General features: G+C 36.5%; 1 protein-coding gene across 1 annotated transcript in view; it reads right to left on the bottom strand.

The window, feature by feature from the left end:
• Nucleotides 1-15,059, bottom strand: part of LOC135212097 (urea transporter 1-like) — a 44,584-nt gene extending 29,525 nt beyond the window's left edge. The window contains exons 1-2 of the mRNA XM_064245478.1: nt 14,667-15,059; nt 2,973-3,101 (exon numbers count right to left, since the gene is read on the bottom strand). Of these exons, the coding sequence (XP_064101548.1) occupies nt 2,973-3,101; nt 14,667-14,738 (201 nt within the window). The 5' untranslated portion in view covers nt 14,739-15,059. The remainder of the gene's footprint in view (nt 1-2,972; nt 3,102-14,666) is intronic.
• Between the last annotated feature and the right edge of the window lie 2,200 nt (nt 15,060-17,259).

Genomic DNA, 17,259 nt, shown 5'->3' with positions numbered 1-17,259 from the left:
AGAAGGTGTAATGTTCCTTCTAGTGTTCCTTCTATACGTAAGCATTCAGGTGTATTACTCGAAATAGTTTGGATTTTGATCACAGTAAACCAGTGATATCGAAACATTCATTTCAGCCAGCCAATTGAGAGTTAGCTATACGTATTGTGCCACATCTACCTTAAACCAACGTTGGTAAGTGGACAGATGGAATGAAATAGACTATAGTTAATGATAATCAATATGCGAACGTCATGTGCTCGTCACTTAAATCACACCTTATCTTATTCCAATGATATCCATGTACATCCTTCTTGCTCTTTCCTTAACTTTCCTCGGTATCATAAGAATTTTGAACAGCAATGACTCTTCTTTCCCACCGTTATCCCTACATTAAGGGGTCGGTTGCCTGATGAGCTTTCTCCACTGCCTTCTATCAAAGGCATCATCCTCCACCAAACCTCTTCTCTCCACATCTTCCTTCACGTTATCTTGCCACCTAATTCTCTGTTTCCCTCTTGATCTTCCTCTTAACTGGTTCCTCCCATTCCTCTGAACTGGCTCCTCCCAAGCCCTCTTCACTCCCTTCTCGTCATCCATCCTCAACACATGCCCATACCATCTCAATCTCGACTCTCTTATCACCTGTCATCTTTACTAAGCTTGCCCTTCTCATTTCATCATAGTCTACCTCAGCATTCTCATCTCTGTTCTCTTAAGTTTTAATTCCTCTTTTCTTCTTAGACCCCATGTTTCTGCTCCACACATTAACACTGGTCTTATCACTGTGTTATATATCGTGACTTTTAGCATGATTGGCATTTTCTTATCACATAATACTCCAGCTAGCTCTCTCCACTTCCCCCATGAAGCTTTTACCTTGCTGTCAATTTCAGCCTCACATCCTCCCTCTTGGTTTAAAGTAGACCCTAAGTATTTAAACTTTTCTGCCTCTTTTATAATCAAGCCTCTTCTTTCTTGTATTACTATTGTGTCTCTACCCTACTGTTCAGCAAAACCTCAGTTTTATTTACATTCACCTTTAATCCATCCCTCTCTAAAGATTCCTGCTACCCCAACCCTTCTGTCGGTCCTCATTTTCAGCAGTAATCACAAGATCGTCAGCATACAACAGTTCCCACAGCTCTTCATTCCTGATTGCTTCACTCAACACATCCATGACCAGCACCATCAAAAATGGGCTTAATGCTGACCCCTGGTGTAATCCAACACTAACTTCAAAGTTTCCTGTCTCCCCAACTGCTGTTATCACTTTTGTGTGCACTCGTTTATATATCATCTCGACCAGCCTAACCAACTTTACTGGGACTTTCCTTTTCCTCAAACACCAAAACACCACATCTCTTGGGATTCTATTATATGCTTTCTCTAGGTCTATGAATGCACAATAGAGGTCCTGAAATCCGTGAAGCCTCTTTTCCTGTAGTTGTCTTACTATGAAGATGTCATCCACTGTCCCTCTTCCCCTGTGAATCCATACTGCTGTTTCTCAATCTGTACAATCTCTCTTAATCTCTCATCCAGTACTCTTTCTAAAACTTTCTATCTATGCTCTGTTAGCTTCATTCCCCTGTAGTTACTGCAATCTATGACATCTCCCTTCTGCTTGTATATATAATTTATATATATACAAGCAGAAGGGATTTCTTCCTCTTCACATATAGCTTTTAATAAATCCAGCATCCCTTTCTTCCCCTCTGTACCTAGTAAATTGAGCATTTCAATTTGGAACTCTGATGGACCTGTTGAGTTACCATTCTTCATTTTCCTTAATGTTCACTTCACTTCTGTATCCTGTATCTCCCTCATTGGTCCCTCCCCCCACTGTGCTTCCCCCGTCTCCTCTCTCTCATTTTCAGTATTTAACAGTTGTTCAAAATACTCCTGCCATCTCCTCTTAATGTCTTCTTCCCTATACAGTATATTTCCATCACTGTCCTTGATGACACCCAATCTACCCACATCCTGTCTCTGCCTTTTCCTCTAGTTTGAAATCTTATAGATATCCTTTTCTCCTTCTCTTGTTTTTAGTCTCATTTAGCTGCAATGCACCCCTTCCCACAGCCATACCTACCCTCCGCCTCGCCTCTATTTCCTCTTCTCTATGCTTTCTTCTGCACCCTGTGCAGGCCTTACTTTCCAGTCCTTAAGTGCTTTTGATTTTTTAATTGATTCTTGCACCTCCATCCCACCACCACTTTTCTCCTCTACAGTCCATATCCGCTGGTTCTTCCCACCAGTTCCTCTGCTTCCCCCACACATATTTCTCTCATGTCTGCTCAGATATTTTCCACTCTATTACCCTGTCCAAATTCTATGTTTCCCCTTTCATCCTTTAAGGTCCCAAGTCTTAATTCTAGATCTTCTCTTTCTCTTCTTGAGTTTCCGACCTCTCATTTTAAAATCCACCACCAACCTATGTTATTCAACACACGCTTCTCCCAAGATCGCTTTGCAGTTTGTCACATAATTTTGAACAGCAATGACTATGACAATTCAATTGACTGCAAAACAGACCTTTTTCCAAGGGCCATTTTTACTCTGCAGTTGTCCTTCACTTATCTAATTTTAACACAAAATTCGATTTCATCATTGAAATTTCTAATTGAACTCCAAATTCCCGGTAAGGCGATTCTAGTACCATTTGTCAAGGGGATTATATTTATATTATATATATATATATATTATATATTATATATATAATATAATATTATTATATAATATATTTATATATTATATTATAATATATATGTGTGTGTGTGTGTGTGTGTGTGCTTGTATTGATAAAAGTGATTCTTGTTTAATACAGCCCTTTTCTATAAAATTCCTGAAATTGGGTATAAAATGCTTCGATAAAGAGGTAAGGGATATTTGCTGATGTGTTTAATGTATTGACAATTTTCTGAAAACATGTTAATGAAAATCATATTTTGTATATTTTTCTTATTTTGACCCTGTTTTACAAAACTTACCTGTGCAATGCCTCTGAGAACGCTGTCCGCCACTTTCAATAAAATCCATAGAGAAAGCCAAGGATGCTTTCCCAGATTGTCGTAAATTGTGGTGCAGTCCCCGCAAACGCTCCGTAGTCGTCGTTCTGTCTGTAGGAGAGAAATCGTAATTATTTTAATCTGTGAAATGGATTATTAAAGCTAAGCTTGATTAAAATGAAAGAGAAAAATCTATGATGGCTCAGATTGAACATGTTGATTATGCAATGTTTTTAATTGGTATGTTGGTAGTTGAGTGCACATTGTTCTTTCTTATCAGACATGTTTTGTTATCAATATTCTGGTTACTCGTTATGATCAATATTCGCAGTACTTTCTTATACTCATCAGTATTCTTGATACTGACTGGCCGGTAAGAGATATATAATTATATAAGCATATTATCTCTACTTAGATAAACACAGGATGCGATAATGGATCGTCACTGGATGCGACTGGGGTACCTTCCTGATAAACACAGGATGCGATAATTGATCGTCACTTGATGCGACTGGGGTACCTTCCTGCCAACGCTGTCAAAGACCGAAAAATAATAAAAAGTAACTTAAAGGCCATTGAAAAATTGTTTGTGGGGCCTACTATGAGATTCACTGCCGGTGTACCGGTGTTTTTCCATAATAAAATTTCATCAACATACCTGACAAAGATGACGCTGTCACAGGTATCTTACATCCCTACCTAATTTTTTGTTTTGTTTTACTTTATTCTTTATTACGAAAGTTGCATAATTCTGGTAATTATAAGACTAACACCTACTTCTTGTAGACATCGCCAGCAAACTCAGAGGAATGTCTTTCGAAGATATGACAACATATGACGTCATTAACTTGGCCCCTTCTCGATGGATAATTGGCTATTCGTGAAAAAGTTTCAACCTCTGGCAACAATGAAATACAACCAATACTCCTTGGTTACACTTTGTAGTAGTGGAAGTTGTAGTGTATAGGATTGATGCCGTTAGGTCAAACGCTAGGAACCTTGAAGAAAAGGTTTCCCACAAGTAATCCGAGAAATTACTTTCTATGACTATTTTACCATTGAAAAATTTTATAATTAAAAATCAATTAACAAAGTGAAGAAAACTTTCACATTCGTCGTAACTCCCTTGAAGTTTTTCCTAATATGACAGTGACGATCATTGTAATGAATGGAGCATGTATAATTATCTTTCTGCACCTTTTGGAAGTCAAATTCAAATTCAGAAAGTTTATTGATATACATCAAATGGAATGTAGCAGAATGCTGCTATATTCGCCTACAAAATTCAAAAGATTCCAGGCAAAAAATCATAATAAATACGTAAATAAAAATAAAAAACTATTGAAAAGCAAATATTTTACATGAGAAGAATTTTAACCCAATTTATACAAAAGCAAATGCCAAGCTATAATGCAAATTTTATACAAATCAAATGGTTATATACTAAAGCAAATTTCCAATAGGCAAAAGCCATACAAAACCAATATAACAAATGACGAAAACTTCATAGCCTTGGATGTCCGGGTGTACTCCTTACCCAAAAAGGGGCCCTATTATTCATTTGGCTGTTCAAGCTTACGTAGGGTTTGCCATGGGCCTCCTCACTTCTTAACAATTGCGCAAATCGAATCACAAAAGCTGTTCTGCAACCACGGGGGCCAGTGACTTATCATAGCCGCCATTCTTGAAGCCTTGACAAGGTACGAATATTCATACAGAATTTCAGAGACAGCTGTTTGTAGTCATCACCTTGTTGGGAGGAGTCATATGTTTATATCATGTATAACTTTGAACCCATACATTAGTGTATTCTGCCACTGTCTTTGGCTGCTTTATTATTTAACTCTTATGAATATACTTTTTTCTAATGTAAGTAATAAAGAATGCTGCCGGAAATTAGGTAGGGATGTAAAGTATACTATGGCTAAGTAATATCTGACAAATGCATAGAAAAAAAAATTATTTTGGAAAAACACCGGGACCAAGGCTCTGGATCTCATAGCAATTATTGAGTCACTTGATATCTTACCACTCGAAACCATGTGGAAGAACTTGAGGATTATAATTCTAGTTACTACGTTTTGTCTGTTGCGGATGCATTTCCCAGTTGGGACTGTAGTTCGTATGCTATAAACATAGTTAGGAAAATGAAAGAGAACTCTCATTGGGAGATGAGGAATCCATGCTACCTGATGGAGAGAGAAGGAGCGGTTGGGTTTGGAATGGCAGCTGTACAAGAAGGGAGAAAATCGTATGGAGTTGAGTTTTTGAACTGTGACGAATAAAAGAAATTTTTCAGTTTCGTAACGAATTTCCATAATTATTCTTAAGAAAGAAAATGTTAAAGTGAATTTTGTTAAATACGGTAATGTGTTGGTACACTCTTGCTTAGCGTAAGTTAATGGCTGAAATGGTGAGAAATTCACTAGCTTGAATTGTTATAAAGTTTAAGAAATTATATATATATATATATATATATATATATATATATATATATATATATATATATATATATATGTATATTAGTAAAAGTATACACGCACACAACACACACACACACACACACACACACATATATATATATATATATATATATATATATATATATATATATATATATATATATATCACTATATATATATATATATCTATATGCAAGTGAGTTTGGGGAACTTTTTCCTGATTTTGATTCACAAGACGAAGAGGTAGTAAACTTAATCCAAAATTTCCTCTCACTTTTTTCTGATCATTCTGCTCTTCGTAATTCCATTTACAGCCACATTTTCTTAGTTTTCTCTGCAACTTAAAGTTTTGATTCATCTTCCCTACCAACCAATGATGAGATTAAATTCCAGTCACACCTCTTTTACTTATTACATCCGGCAACTTACTCTTCCATTTCCTAGGTAGTAACACGTTAGCTAAAATGCTTTTCCACACCGTTTTCGCGCAGACATTTATACATGATTCAATTCTTAAGTTACTTTAAGAATGCTGTACCTGCCATAAACTTTCTTGTGTCTGTTAAATAACAGTATAACCGCTCTTTCTTGATCAACAGACCTGAGTAGGTGCAGGCCCAGCCATAGAAATCTGTCCATTTCAATCTTTCATTTTAATTATTCCACCATATAGCCTCACTATTTCAACTATTTTTGTCATTGCACTCTCAGTCTTGTCCGATCAGTTGTAGTAACAGCAAGTTTATACTTTTTTCTGTCCTCAACTGACGTTGAAATTGCTGCTACTACCCTAACGATATCTTTAAGCTGCTTCATATACTATAACTTGGCATTCACATACTGCCACTTCACCTTTGCCTTGATTAGCAAAACGTCCAGCTCTCTTTATTTGATTACAATAGCACCCAACTCTGCATATATAATACACACTCACACACACACACACATATATAATAGCTGGCGTGACGTTGGTAAGAGAATGAAATCGCTGGGCATAGAACACGCAGTTGCTCAAAGATGGAATTCTGGAGAGGGTAGACTCGAACAGCCGACCCCTTAGGAAGATTGTATTGCTGTCATTAGGTCTAGTGTTCAGCATGTAAAAGAATTTCTATAAAAAAAAGAATGAGTAAAACTGAAAGAAAGAACTCTGCAATGGAACACTTTACAGCTGGATGGGCGGTCTGTGGTCGCTGAATTGGTGAGTTTCCTTATAGCAGTTTCTGTTGAATATCGAGATATTTTAAGAGTATGACCGCCACTCCAGCAGAGGAAAGTGCCATTAAAAATCCGTAGGACTTTCATCGGAGTTCTGAGAGTCAGCTTATGGGTATTATGGAGACATCCTAATCTGTGAAAGTTCTGTGATGATGTACTTGTACTCAGATTCTTGTTTTATCTTTGAACATTTTGTTACACACATAAATAAGGACACACACACCATACGGCACGAACACACCCACACACACGACACACACACACACACACACACACAACATATATATTATCTATATATATATATCGTATATATATATATAGTATATATGATATATATTATATATATATATATACACAAAGGAGACAGCTAGTTGCTAAAGACTTCATTAAACAGTCGAAGTCGGAGAAGGACAGGCATGTTGAAATCAGGTGACTATTATGATTGCCGACGTTTCTGGACTACAAATCCCACAGGGCTAAAAAGACCAAAAAATTTACAAACATTGAAATGACTCCGACAAAAAAAGAAAAAAAAATGGTAAATTTTATAACAGGATTAAAACTGATAAATAAAATTGAAATAGAGAATAGTAGGCACACTTTTATTTCGAGAAAGCCAGTCGAGTGACAACGAAGGGCAACATGGGGTTCCAAGAACACTCATGACAGGTATAGTATATAGTGGCGTGCCAGAGGATTGGGAGTTAAAGTGCAGAACGTTCTGTTTAAAAAATAATGATTCCAGAACCGTTTGAAGTTGGTCATTCGAGGTGAGAATATACTTGACCATGTGCATAAATGTTAACATAAAATATGATTTTGATATTTTGGGTAGAGCCTCGAAGGACCAACTTCTAACAGTTCTAGAATCATTATTTATTGATTAATAAAAAAAACCCGTTCCGCAGTTAAACTCCGATTCCTCTGCCATGCCCATATGCCTGTCAGGAGTGTTCCCGCAAACCGAAGTTGCCCTTCATTGACACTACTGTCTTTCTCCTTGAAATAAAGGTGCCTTCTCTCTATTTCAATTTTACTTATCATTTTTAGTAATATCATGACAATTGCAATTTTTTTATTTCCGCCTTTTGTCCGAGTCATTTTAACATTTGTAAACTTGTAATCCAGAAACGCCGGCAATCATAAGAAAGCCATCTGATTTCGACATACCCTCTGACTTCAATTGTGTGTGTGTGTGTGTGTGCATATATATATATATTATATATATATATATATTATATATATATCATATATATATTATCTATATATATTATATATTATATATCCTAATATCTATTATATGTATATAATATATATATATATATATATATATATATATATATATACATATATATATACTGGGTGTTTCGAAATTAGAGCCCCCCTCCACAGAAAAAATGGAAAGTTATGAAGTTCTCTGCTATAGCCTATCTCCAAGTACATTATCTGAAGTTTCTATTAAGCTATTTTTCATTTAACAAGTATTGTATTTTCAGACTGAGTGAGAGTTAGAGACAGCCATGGCTAACGACTCGGAGGAAATCAGATGGATTGACCGAATCCGGGCTATAACCTTCAGAGAGGCCAGGGATTCTAGTGCATCCTTCATTTGTTAAAAACAATCTTGGAAGGCCTGAAATCCTTTCTCAGGAGTCAAAAGACCTCAAAGCTGAGGTAGTGGGTAGACCAAGAAAGTCTTTACGTAAATTGGCGCTTGAACTAGAAACAAAAAGGGGAAAGAAGAGAAGTTATAGTGCTGTATATCGTGAGTTGAAAAAATCTGGTATCAAGCAATTTCATGTTATCAGCAAGCCCATGACTTCTTCATTTACACAGTCAGAAGAAACTGTTCTTACTGGTGGAGTATTTCCTTTCCTCAAAGATCCTGAAAATGTGTTATCTGTTGAAGTGATATTTTTGCCATGATAAGGCACCATGTTTCAAGGCTTTCCAGACACAGGAGCTGCTTCGAAACAATGGTATCGATTTCTTCTTGTCAAGTGAATTTCCAGGTAGCTCCCCTGACCTTAATGTGTGTGAAAATATTGGTAAGATCTCAAAGGATCGTGATGAAGTGCGCACAGTGAACTATGATGGTATACCAAGCCTCAACGACCTGCGAAGAGAGGTGACTCAAGTGCTTAGGGAAATGGAGTTTGAGTCTCAGCTTTTTTGCGATTTGCTGAAATCATACCCCACAAGAATGCAGGCTGTGGTACAGGCAGATAGAGGCCACACAAAATATTAAATACTTTGAGAGAAACTTAAATAAATACCTTTTCTGAATTACTTATGTTTTTGTCCATATCAATTATAGTTTATGCTGTAGAGGGCAGGGGGCAGGGGGCTCTAATTTCAAAACATATATATATATATATATATATATAGATATATATATATATATATATATTATATATATATATATACATACACACACACACACACCTAGAAACATGGGGATGGTTGCTTCTCAGGCACATAAACTCCTTTGCGGTGTCCCTTCGGCCCTTAGCTGCAACCCCTTTCATACGTTTTCCTGTACCTCCATTTACATTAGCCTGCAAGGGGATAATGCCGTCAGCGCACTTCTTGCGGTGCAGTGTAGGCATTACTTAAAGTTCTTTGCAGCGTCCCTTCGGCCCCTAGCTGCAACTATTTTCATTCCTTATACTGTACCTCCGTTTATATTCTCTTTCTTCCATCTTACTGTCCACCCTCTCTTAACAATTGATTCATAGTGGAACTGCGAGGTTTTTCTCTCTCTTCCCCCCCCGTAACACTTTTCAAACCTTTTACTGTTAATTTCTGATTCAGCGCTGAATGGCCTTAGTTGCCCCTGTGATTGGCATTATGCCTAAAATCTATAAATCAATCATTCCATTCATATTATCTTTCTTCCATCTTGCAGCCCACCCTCTCCTAACAATTATTTCATAATGCAACTGCAAGGTTTTCCTCCTGTTACACCTTTCAAACCTTTTACTGTCAATTTCCTTTCCAGCGCTGAATGACTTCATAGGTCCCAGTGCTTGGCCTTTGGCCTAAACTCTATATTCCATTCCATTCCTTGAGAGTGAAATGGCTGGGAAGCACGCCGGCGGGGATTGGCCTCAGCGTAGCTGAACCCTTCACACTGGGCATGCAGGCAAGTTAGCTGCCTTCTGTGACTCCAACCCGTAAATGGGCAAGGGGTTCTAAGTATCTCACGGTCTCGTGATTCTTTTATTCATGCTAAAAGTGATATCAGAATTGACATTTGGAATGTGAGAACGCTAAGTCAGGATAGCAAAATTGAAAAGTTATGGCAGTTTTTCAGAGTTATGAATTAAATATTTGTGCTGTAACACATAAGATTAATTAGAATTATAAATTTAATTTGGAGCATAATTTAAATAAATTCAATTTGGAGCATAATTTACGATTGTTGAGGTCTGGCTGACGGGATAGAATGCGTTATGGGATGCAAGGCAGAGAAGGACCTATGTGAATGGACTCCTATAGACGAGCGATTGTTGTATGTACGGTTCAAGTCAAATCATGGTAACATCACTGTGTTATTGCACCCAGTAATAATACACCTGATGAAAGGATGGACACATTTTATGGAAAGCTGCAAGAAGGAATAGGAAGAGTTGCTAGACATGTGATTTGCATCAGAGACTTCAATGCAAAAATGGGCTGCTCGAATGAGGGATTTGAGACTCATACCCGTATAAGTCTCAAATCCCTCATTCGAGCAGCCCATTTTTGCATTGAAGTCTCTTAATACAAATTACAACCTTATGTTTAATAACTCTTCCTATTCCTTCTTGCAGCTTTCCATAAAATGTTTGGAGTTTTCTGTCTAGCTAATGACTTAGTCATTGGGGCACACTTTTTCAACATCACAATATACCCAAGACGACATGGATGTCACCATGTAGAAAATATAAAAATCAGATCGATCATATTGCACTTAGTAAAAAGCATAAAAAGCTGTTTGCTAGATGTTCGTGTTACTCTGGGAGCAGATTAGTAAAAAGCTGTTTGCTAGATGTTCATGTTACTCTGGGAGCAGATATTCCTGTTGCTGATATTGATATGCTTAGAAGGTAAGGAAAGGAAAAGGAGGCATTTAGAATAGAATGCAGAAACAGGTTTTTGGTGTTGAAAACATTGGAGGAAAGGGAGAAGTGCAGATGAGATGTCGGGGGATTCCAATAAAGGTTTGCATGAGGCTGCTGGCTGTACGATCAGAAGGCGAATGATGTGGATGTCTGAGGAAACATGGGATATGATGGAAAAGAGAGGCGAGGCAAAATTGAGAAGTGAGATGCATTTTGTTAATGATGAAGATTTTGAACTAGCAAGAACTAAGTGCTTAAGTTTGAATTCAGAATTTAAAAGGCTAAGAGAGATTAAAGATCTCTTAATGAAAAGATTATGGAAACTGAAAAATTAATGAGTAACATATAGAGCAATTGGAGTGCTGAGTGACAGTGCTGGTAAGCATAATAATATACCAGTCAGGAATATGGAAGGTAGTTTATTGACCAAAAATGTTGAAATCAGAAATAGATGGAAAGAGCACTTTGAGACAGTTCTTATTAGACATCCCAGAAGAGGATATATCGCTTACTCAGGAAGATTTTAAATATTGATGAATGTGAGATCAGCTGGAAGTAGTAGTTTAGGCAATAAAACAGTTAAAGAATTATAAAGCATGAGGAGACGATGGTTTATTCTCGGAAATCCTTAAAGTGGAAAAGGCTAGATTAGTATTTGTGAAGATATTCAGTGAGGTATGAGTGACGGGGATAATACCATCGCAAGAATGGTGTAATCATTCAAGTTCCAAAGAAAGGAGATCTGAGTAGGTGTAGTAATTGGAGGGAAATCACTTTGTCACCTGTAGCCTTGAAAATTTTCAGGAGAGTATTGCTGAATAGGTTGGAGTCAGTGGTTGATGGTACTTTAAGGAATGAACAGGTCGGTTTTAGAAAGGGCTGGGTTGGAGTGATCAGATCTTCATAGTTACGCATTTAATGCAGCAAGCTAATGAAATGAAAACTCCGTTAAGTCTTCTGTTTTGTTGATTTTGAAAAGGCCTTTGATAGTTTTTGGAGTCGGACTATGGGGACAAATCATGAAGCATATGGAATACTGGAAAAGATTGTGAGGGGTATTATGAAATATTCATGGGGGCACATCTTGTAAAACGATGGTTGATGATTGTTTGAGTGATCAGTTTGAAGATATGGTGTGATTCAGGGTGGCCTTTTGTCTGTTGTATGTAATGGTCGTGGATTACGTTATGAAAAGAGTTAAAAGAGAAACGGATGCTAATATACTCTGGGGAGAAAATGGGAAACTTTTTGACTTAGATTATGCTGATGGTAGAGTTTTGGTCTGCAAGGGACCAGAAAAAAATGCAGAGAATGATAGATTGTCTAGTGATTGAAGGTAGAAAGGTTGGTTTGGTTGTTAATAATAGAAAAACTGAAATCGTGACTATGAATATTGAAAATGCACAGGATTGTCTAATAGAAGGCATAGTTGTAAAGCAAGTGGATGTTTAAATATTTAGATAAGGATGGCTCTCTGAGCACACAGATTTTATTGAAAGGTTAAAGATGTTCTCATCAGGCAATGGGAATGCTTAAAAATATTTGGAATAATAGCAATTTTTGCATACAAAAATAAAAATATATAAGGTAATGGTTAGGAGTATTTTGATTTATGGGCATGAGTCATGGTACAGTACAGTGACTTCGGATACTAAATTCCTCGCATTTGAAAATAAGTCGCTCGGAAGAATATTAGAAATTAAATGAAGGGATAGGATACCAAATAGGAAAATTAGAGTAGTAGCGGGGGTGCAGCCAGTCGATGAGAATGCTAGGATCTCACGCTGGAGGTGGCTAGGCCATGTGTATAGAAGACAGGAAATAGTAAGAGATGCACCAGGGTGGGTTGCCGTTGGTAGAAGAGATAGAGGTAGGCCATAGCTAAGTGGGTCCTGGGCCAAACGAGACGTGGTTGAGGACAATAGGTGCCAGCGTCTTCTGAGGTGGAAATTTGCTAAAGAAAAAGATGGTTATATCTTATGGTGCTACGTTCTCTAAAACGATACAAGCCATATGCTGGAATACACATGCATACATTATATATACATACATATATACATATGTGTGTGTGTATATATATATATATATATATATATATATATATATATATATATATATATATATATATATATATAGACAAAATCCACGAAGGAAACTGAAACTGTGGAGTACAGCTGTGAGACCTTTAGACTTCTCTATTACCAAGCAGACTGATATTAATATGAATAGTTTACTAAGAAAGTTCATATAAAATTGACAGATAGGTATTATAAAGGAATCAAACACAGCTGAAGAATTAGTAGACCTACCCAAACAGGGGTACAATTTAAGAGGTTTAAAAGGATTAAGCCCAACTGCGTGGAAGCAAGGACAAGACAATCAAAAGATTATACAGGACGGTGACTGACCACCAAAAAAATGTTATAAAAATACAATTCAATAAATCTCATTTTGGTGAACAATAAAAATTTTTGCCAAGTGAACATTTTCACAAAATACATTAAACATGCAAATACATACATAGAAAATAACTACGAGGTCATTCTTAAATATTTGCCAAATAAAAGTGTCCAAATAATACAAGCCAGAGCTAAAGTTGGGATTTCAATTGGAAGTAAGTTGTATAATGGCGGTTTCTAAAAGATTTCATGAACAAGCAATCTTTCGATCTAACAATCACTGAACTGTCGGTGCAATTTATCTTGTGAGTTTTCACTTCAATGAATATTGCATTGAATGTTTGCTTAGTTTTGAGAGTATATGTGCTGTTTTAATTCTTACTCCTAAATCATTACTTGATCGTCCAATATAAAAAGAAGGGCAGTCCAAACATGGAATTTAATATATGTTTTTGCTTTCCTTAGGCCAATTTTTTATTAGCATTCCTTCCAGTATGTTATTAAAGGAGAAAACAAGGTTGACACTAAAAGATTTCAGAAGCCAATTAAGGCAAATTTGATGCAACTTAAGTACCCAAATGATTATGTAATAAAAGTTAAATTTTCACGGAAAGGATTGGGAGTTGAAAAAGAAAGTTTGGAATTTTTTTTTTACACAAATCTGACTGAATTACAAGCTTTACATTCAGATGTTTTCAAAATAAAACACTATTGATGGAAATTAGTAATCCTCACCACTAATATTGAGTAAAGAGATAGATGTTTCAGTTAAAAGGCATTAGAAGGGTAATTAGAGAATAATTTGTTAAAAATGCGCTAGATTTAAAAAAGAATGCGCTAGATTTCAGGTGTTTCATAAAGTGAATTGATTATAGTATTAATACATAGGCTATTGTTTAATTTAGAACACGAGGACTTCATCTAAGAACTTGGAGGGTTACCTTTCTTTGCAACATTGTCAGTAATAGGGTAATCTTGGTCGTAGAAGATATTCTCTTTTTTAAGGGATTAAGTACAGTGATAACAGTCAGATTTAAATTTCTATATAGAAGCAGATGGAGGGGCATGGAATGATTGCTGTGTTTGTTGATTTGACTTGAACATCGAAGAGGAGAGTTCAGACAGAAAAGTTCGAAGATAATCTTATCTATTTTTCATTCTTGAATCTGCATTTTTGGCCAGTTTATTTGTAAAGTAGAATAAATTGGGAATAAGAGGTAAATATTCTTTTTATGTACACACTTACATAGGTGCGATAAAGATCTTTGGAATTAGTGAACATTCATCATTCATAAATGGCATCACACACTGCTTTGTGTCTTGCGTCAATGACCTTGGTACTTGTGAAACTAGGTTTTGAAAACGGCTGGTCTTTGTTTATATAAATGATAGTGAATCAATTTTTACTCTGTAAAACTAACATGAAAAATATCGTGGAAATAATAGCTGAATAATTAACAGAGAAAGCTAAAAAGTATAAGGAAGCCTTACCAGATCCAAGAAAAATGTCTTCATTTGTTTGTTGTCTTTTGACGTAATTTGGATGGTAGTATCGTTGGCCATTTTAATATGGTTTTATTCGGTAAACGTACAGGTTTTGGTTTTGAAAACATAAACTTTTTCGTTTGGGCAGCCAGATTTTTTATTATGTCACTTTTCTTGCAGAGATAGCGATAGTGAATTTTTTTTTTTTTTTTTTAAGTTACGCTATGAAACTTTATACGCGGTCAGAATCCAAATACTGCGTAGCTTGCGATCGTGCGTCTTGGTGTTCAAAGATCTTTTGAAAGTATCTGAAACAAGGTTCGCGTCAGCGACGGGCCACAGCCCTCGACAAGCACGCTGGCGAAGTTCTTGCTTTAGCTCGCAAAGTGATACTGCCTTGGATTCCCGACCGCTGACCAATATAAATTCCCCCGACATGCGCGCGCATGGATGAAGTTGGATGAACAGTGCTGTATTCATTAGGTTTCGGTTCTCGGGCATTTTCAGTGATTTGTTTGGGAATATATATTTATACATATATGATTTTTTATTGAATCGTCGTAGATGACAACGGCCTGTATAAAGCCTCCTCCTAATTTCTTTCTGACTACTTACCCATGGGAGCTGAAAAGGTTCCACATCTTTGTAATTAAGAACCAGAACTTGTTAGGACTGTTAGGCTTCCCGTTCCTGATAATCATTAGGAAATGAAAATGTTTCAACCGGTGCCTTATCAGCTCTGCTGTGGAGCAGGATTTGGGCCTAAATATATACTGTCGCATTTTGATGAAAACGACCTGAAATATTGTTGGTCAGCCTCGTAGGTTATCGTTAAGGAGAAAGCAAACTCAAATACATTGAATCTCGGTCACCAAAAATTTGATCTCTCTCTCTCTCTCTCTCTCTCTCTCTCTCTCTCTCTCTCTCTCTCTCTCTCTCTCTCTCTCTCTCTCAGAGAACTTCAACATATTTCGGCAGTAATTAGAGCTCAAACCAGTAGGAGTTGTCCTGGCTGTATTAACTCGAAGTATAATATACGGAAAAGATAATTGAAATAAAAAAAATAATTAGAATGCCATCCCTTAGTAAATGGTTGATACAGTCAGAAAGAAGTACATGGCAACACATAGACAGGAAATGCCATGTCAGTGCTGATATGAATTATCCTTCTCCCCCATTATGCAATGGCTTTCATTAAAGATAAGGGTCACAGCTGTGTTTTGCCTCATTATGTCACATTCCTAACAAGTGTGCAAAAGCCTTCCCTCAAGTTTCTTTACATTTAGGTTAAAATTATTTCAAGGTTATAGCAGATGAGTTTGCTTACATTTTAGTTATATGTTCTCCGGAGTCTTTAATCACCATCACTTGTTAGATTAGCCTTCATCATGATCCCTCACCATTCCCAATTCATTCCCTTTTTTTATTTACTTTTACGTTTTCAGTAGGCGTCGTTAAGTTCATGTATAGGCGTTTGAGGCATTAGCCCAAAACGGGTTTACTATGTGATAGTAAATGTCATTCATTTTCCTCTACAAGAATAATGGCAAGAAGTGACCTCAAAATCCATTGTGAACTAGCCATTATCCCCTATACTCATAATATGGTGCTTTCTGTTGAAATCATCGTTGCAATAATAAATCCATTTTATGTACTTAGGAAATTTGTCTGCCCTCAGAATATACTTTTATGTATCTACAAAGTGATCTTTAGTATTTGTGATATCGTAACAAAAAACTTCTAATCCTGCTTCTCATATCTTGAGGAGTCGATTTGTTTATAATTTTATATCTTATATGTCACGGAGCCACTTCGTTTATTTTATGTGTAGACGATAGTTATTCATTCATCTTGGTATTTTAAGTTAGGTATTAGGAACAGTATGTCTTTTGTAATTAGTGATGGTGAACGGAAGAGGGCTTGTAATTGACAATTCCTCAGATTTATTATATATCATCCTCTATTACAGTTATTCATCTTTTATTGCAGTGCAAATGCACATGTTTATATCAGGAATGTCGCCGATGGCCTTGGCAACAAAGAATAATTAGTTTTTAGAAAAGAAGTGCAGGATAGGGAGGAGGAACAAGGTAACATTAGGATTTTCTGTCTGCTTGTATTTTCTACCCCGATCGCTCCTTGCACATTGGTAAACTCGGGCAGTCTAGAAATATCGTAAATATACAGATACGTAAAAACTAAGTAAATCGTAACTAACGTGTTGGACGCGCAACTAATATCCATAAAATTTGACAACTGTCATAATAACGATTTATTTTTCAGACTCAGCTTATGTATGAAATTCATAAATTATGTTTCGACGCAGTCAGCCATTTCTATATCTTACACTTCACAGTCACTATGGTGTCGAAGTACGAGTATATTGAGTCACAAGGTGCTTTCTGCACGAATGAATTATAGTAGCCTTCTCCACCGGAGAAGAATGGAGTTGAAGAAAGATCCTGGTTGTAGCAACCACATGGCCTTTTTCTACATGTTTGACCCTCTAATTAGTCGTGGTGAGATTGGAATACTAGGAGCCGTCATAGTAATTGGAATGCTGTTTTGCATCTTACATCCAAAGTCACAAATTTCTTTG

This window comes from Macrobrachium nipponense, chromosome 40 (genome assembly GCF_015104395.2).
Source record: "Macrobrachium nipponense isolate FS-2020 chromosome 40, ASM1510439v2, whole genome shotgun sequence".
Taxonomy (NCBI): Eukaryota; Metazoa; Arthropoda; class Malacostraca; order Decapoda; family Palaemonidae; genus Macrobrachium; species Macrobrachium nipponense.
Note: the sequence above shows the minus strand (reverse complement) of the source record. Positions and strands in the feature narration are given on the sequence as shown.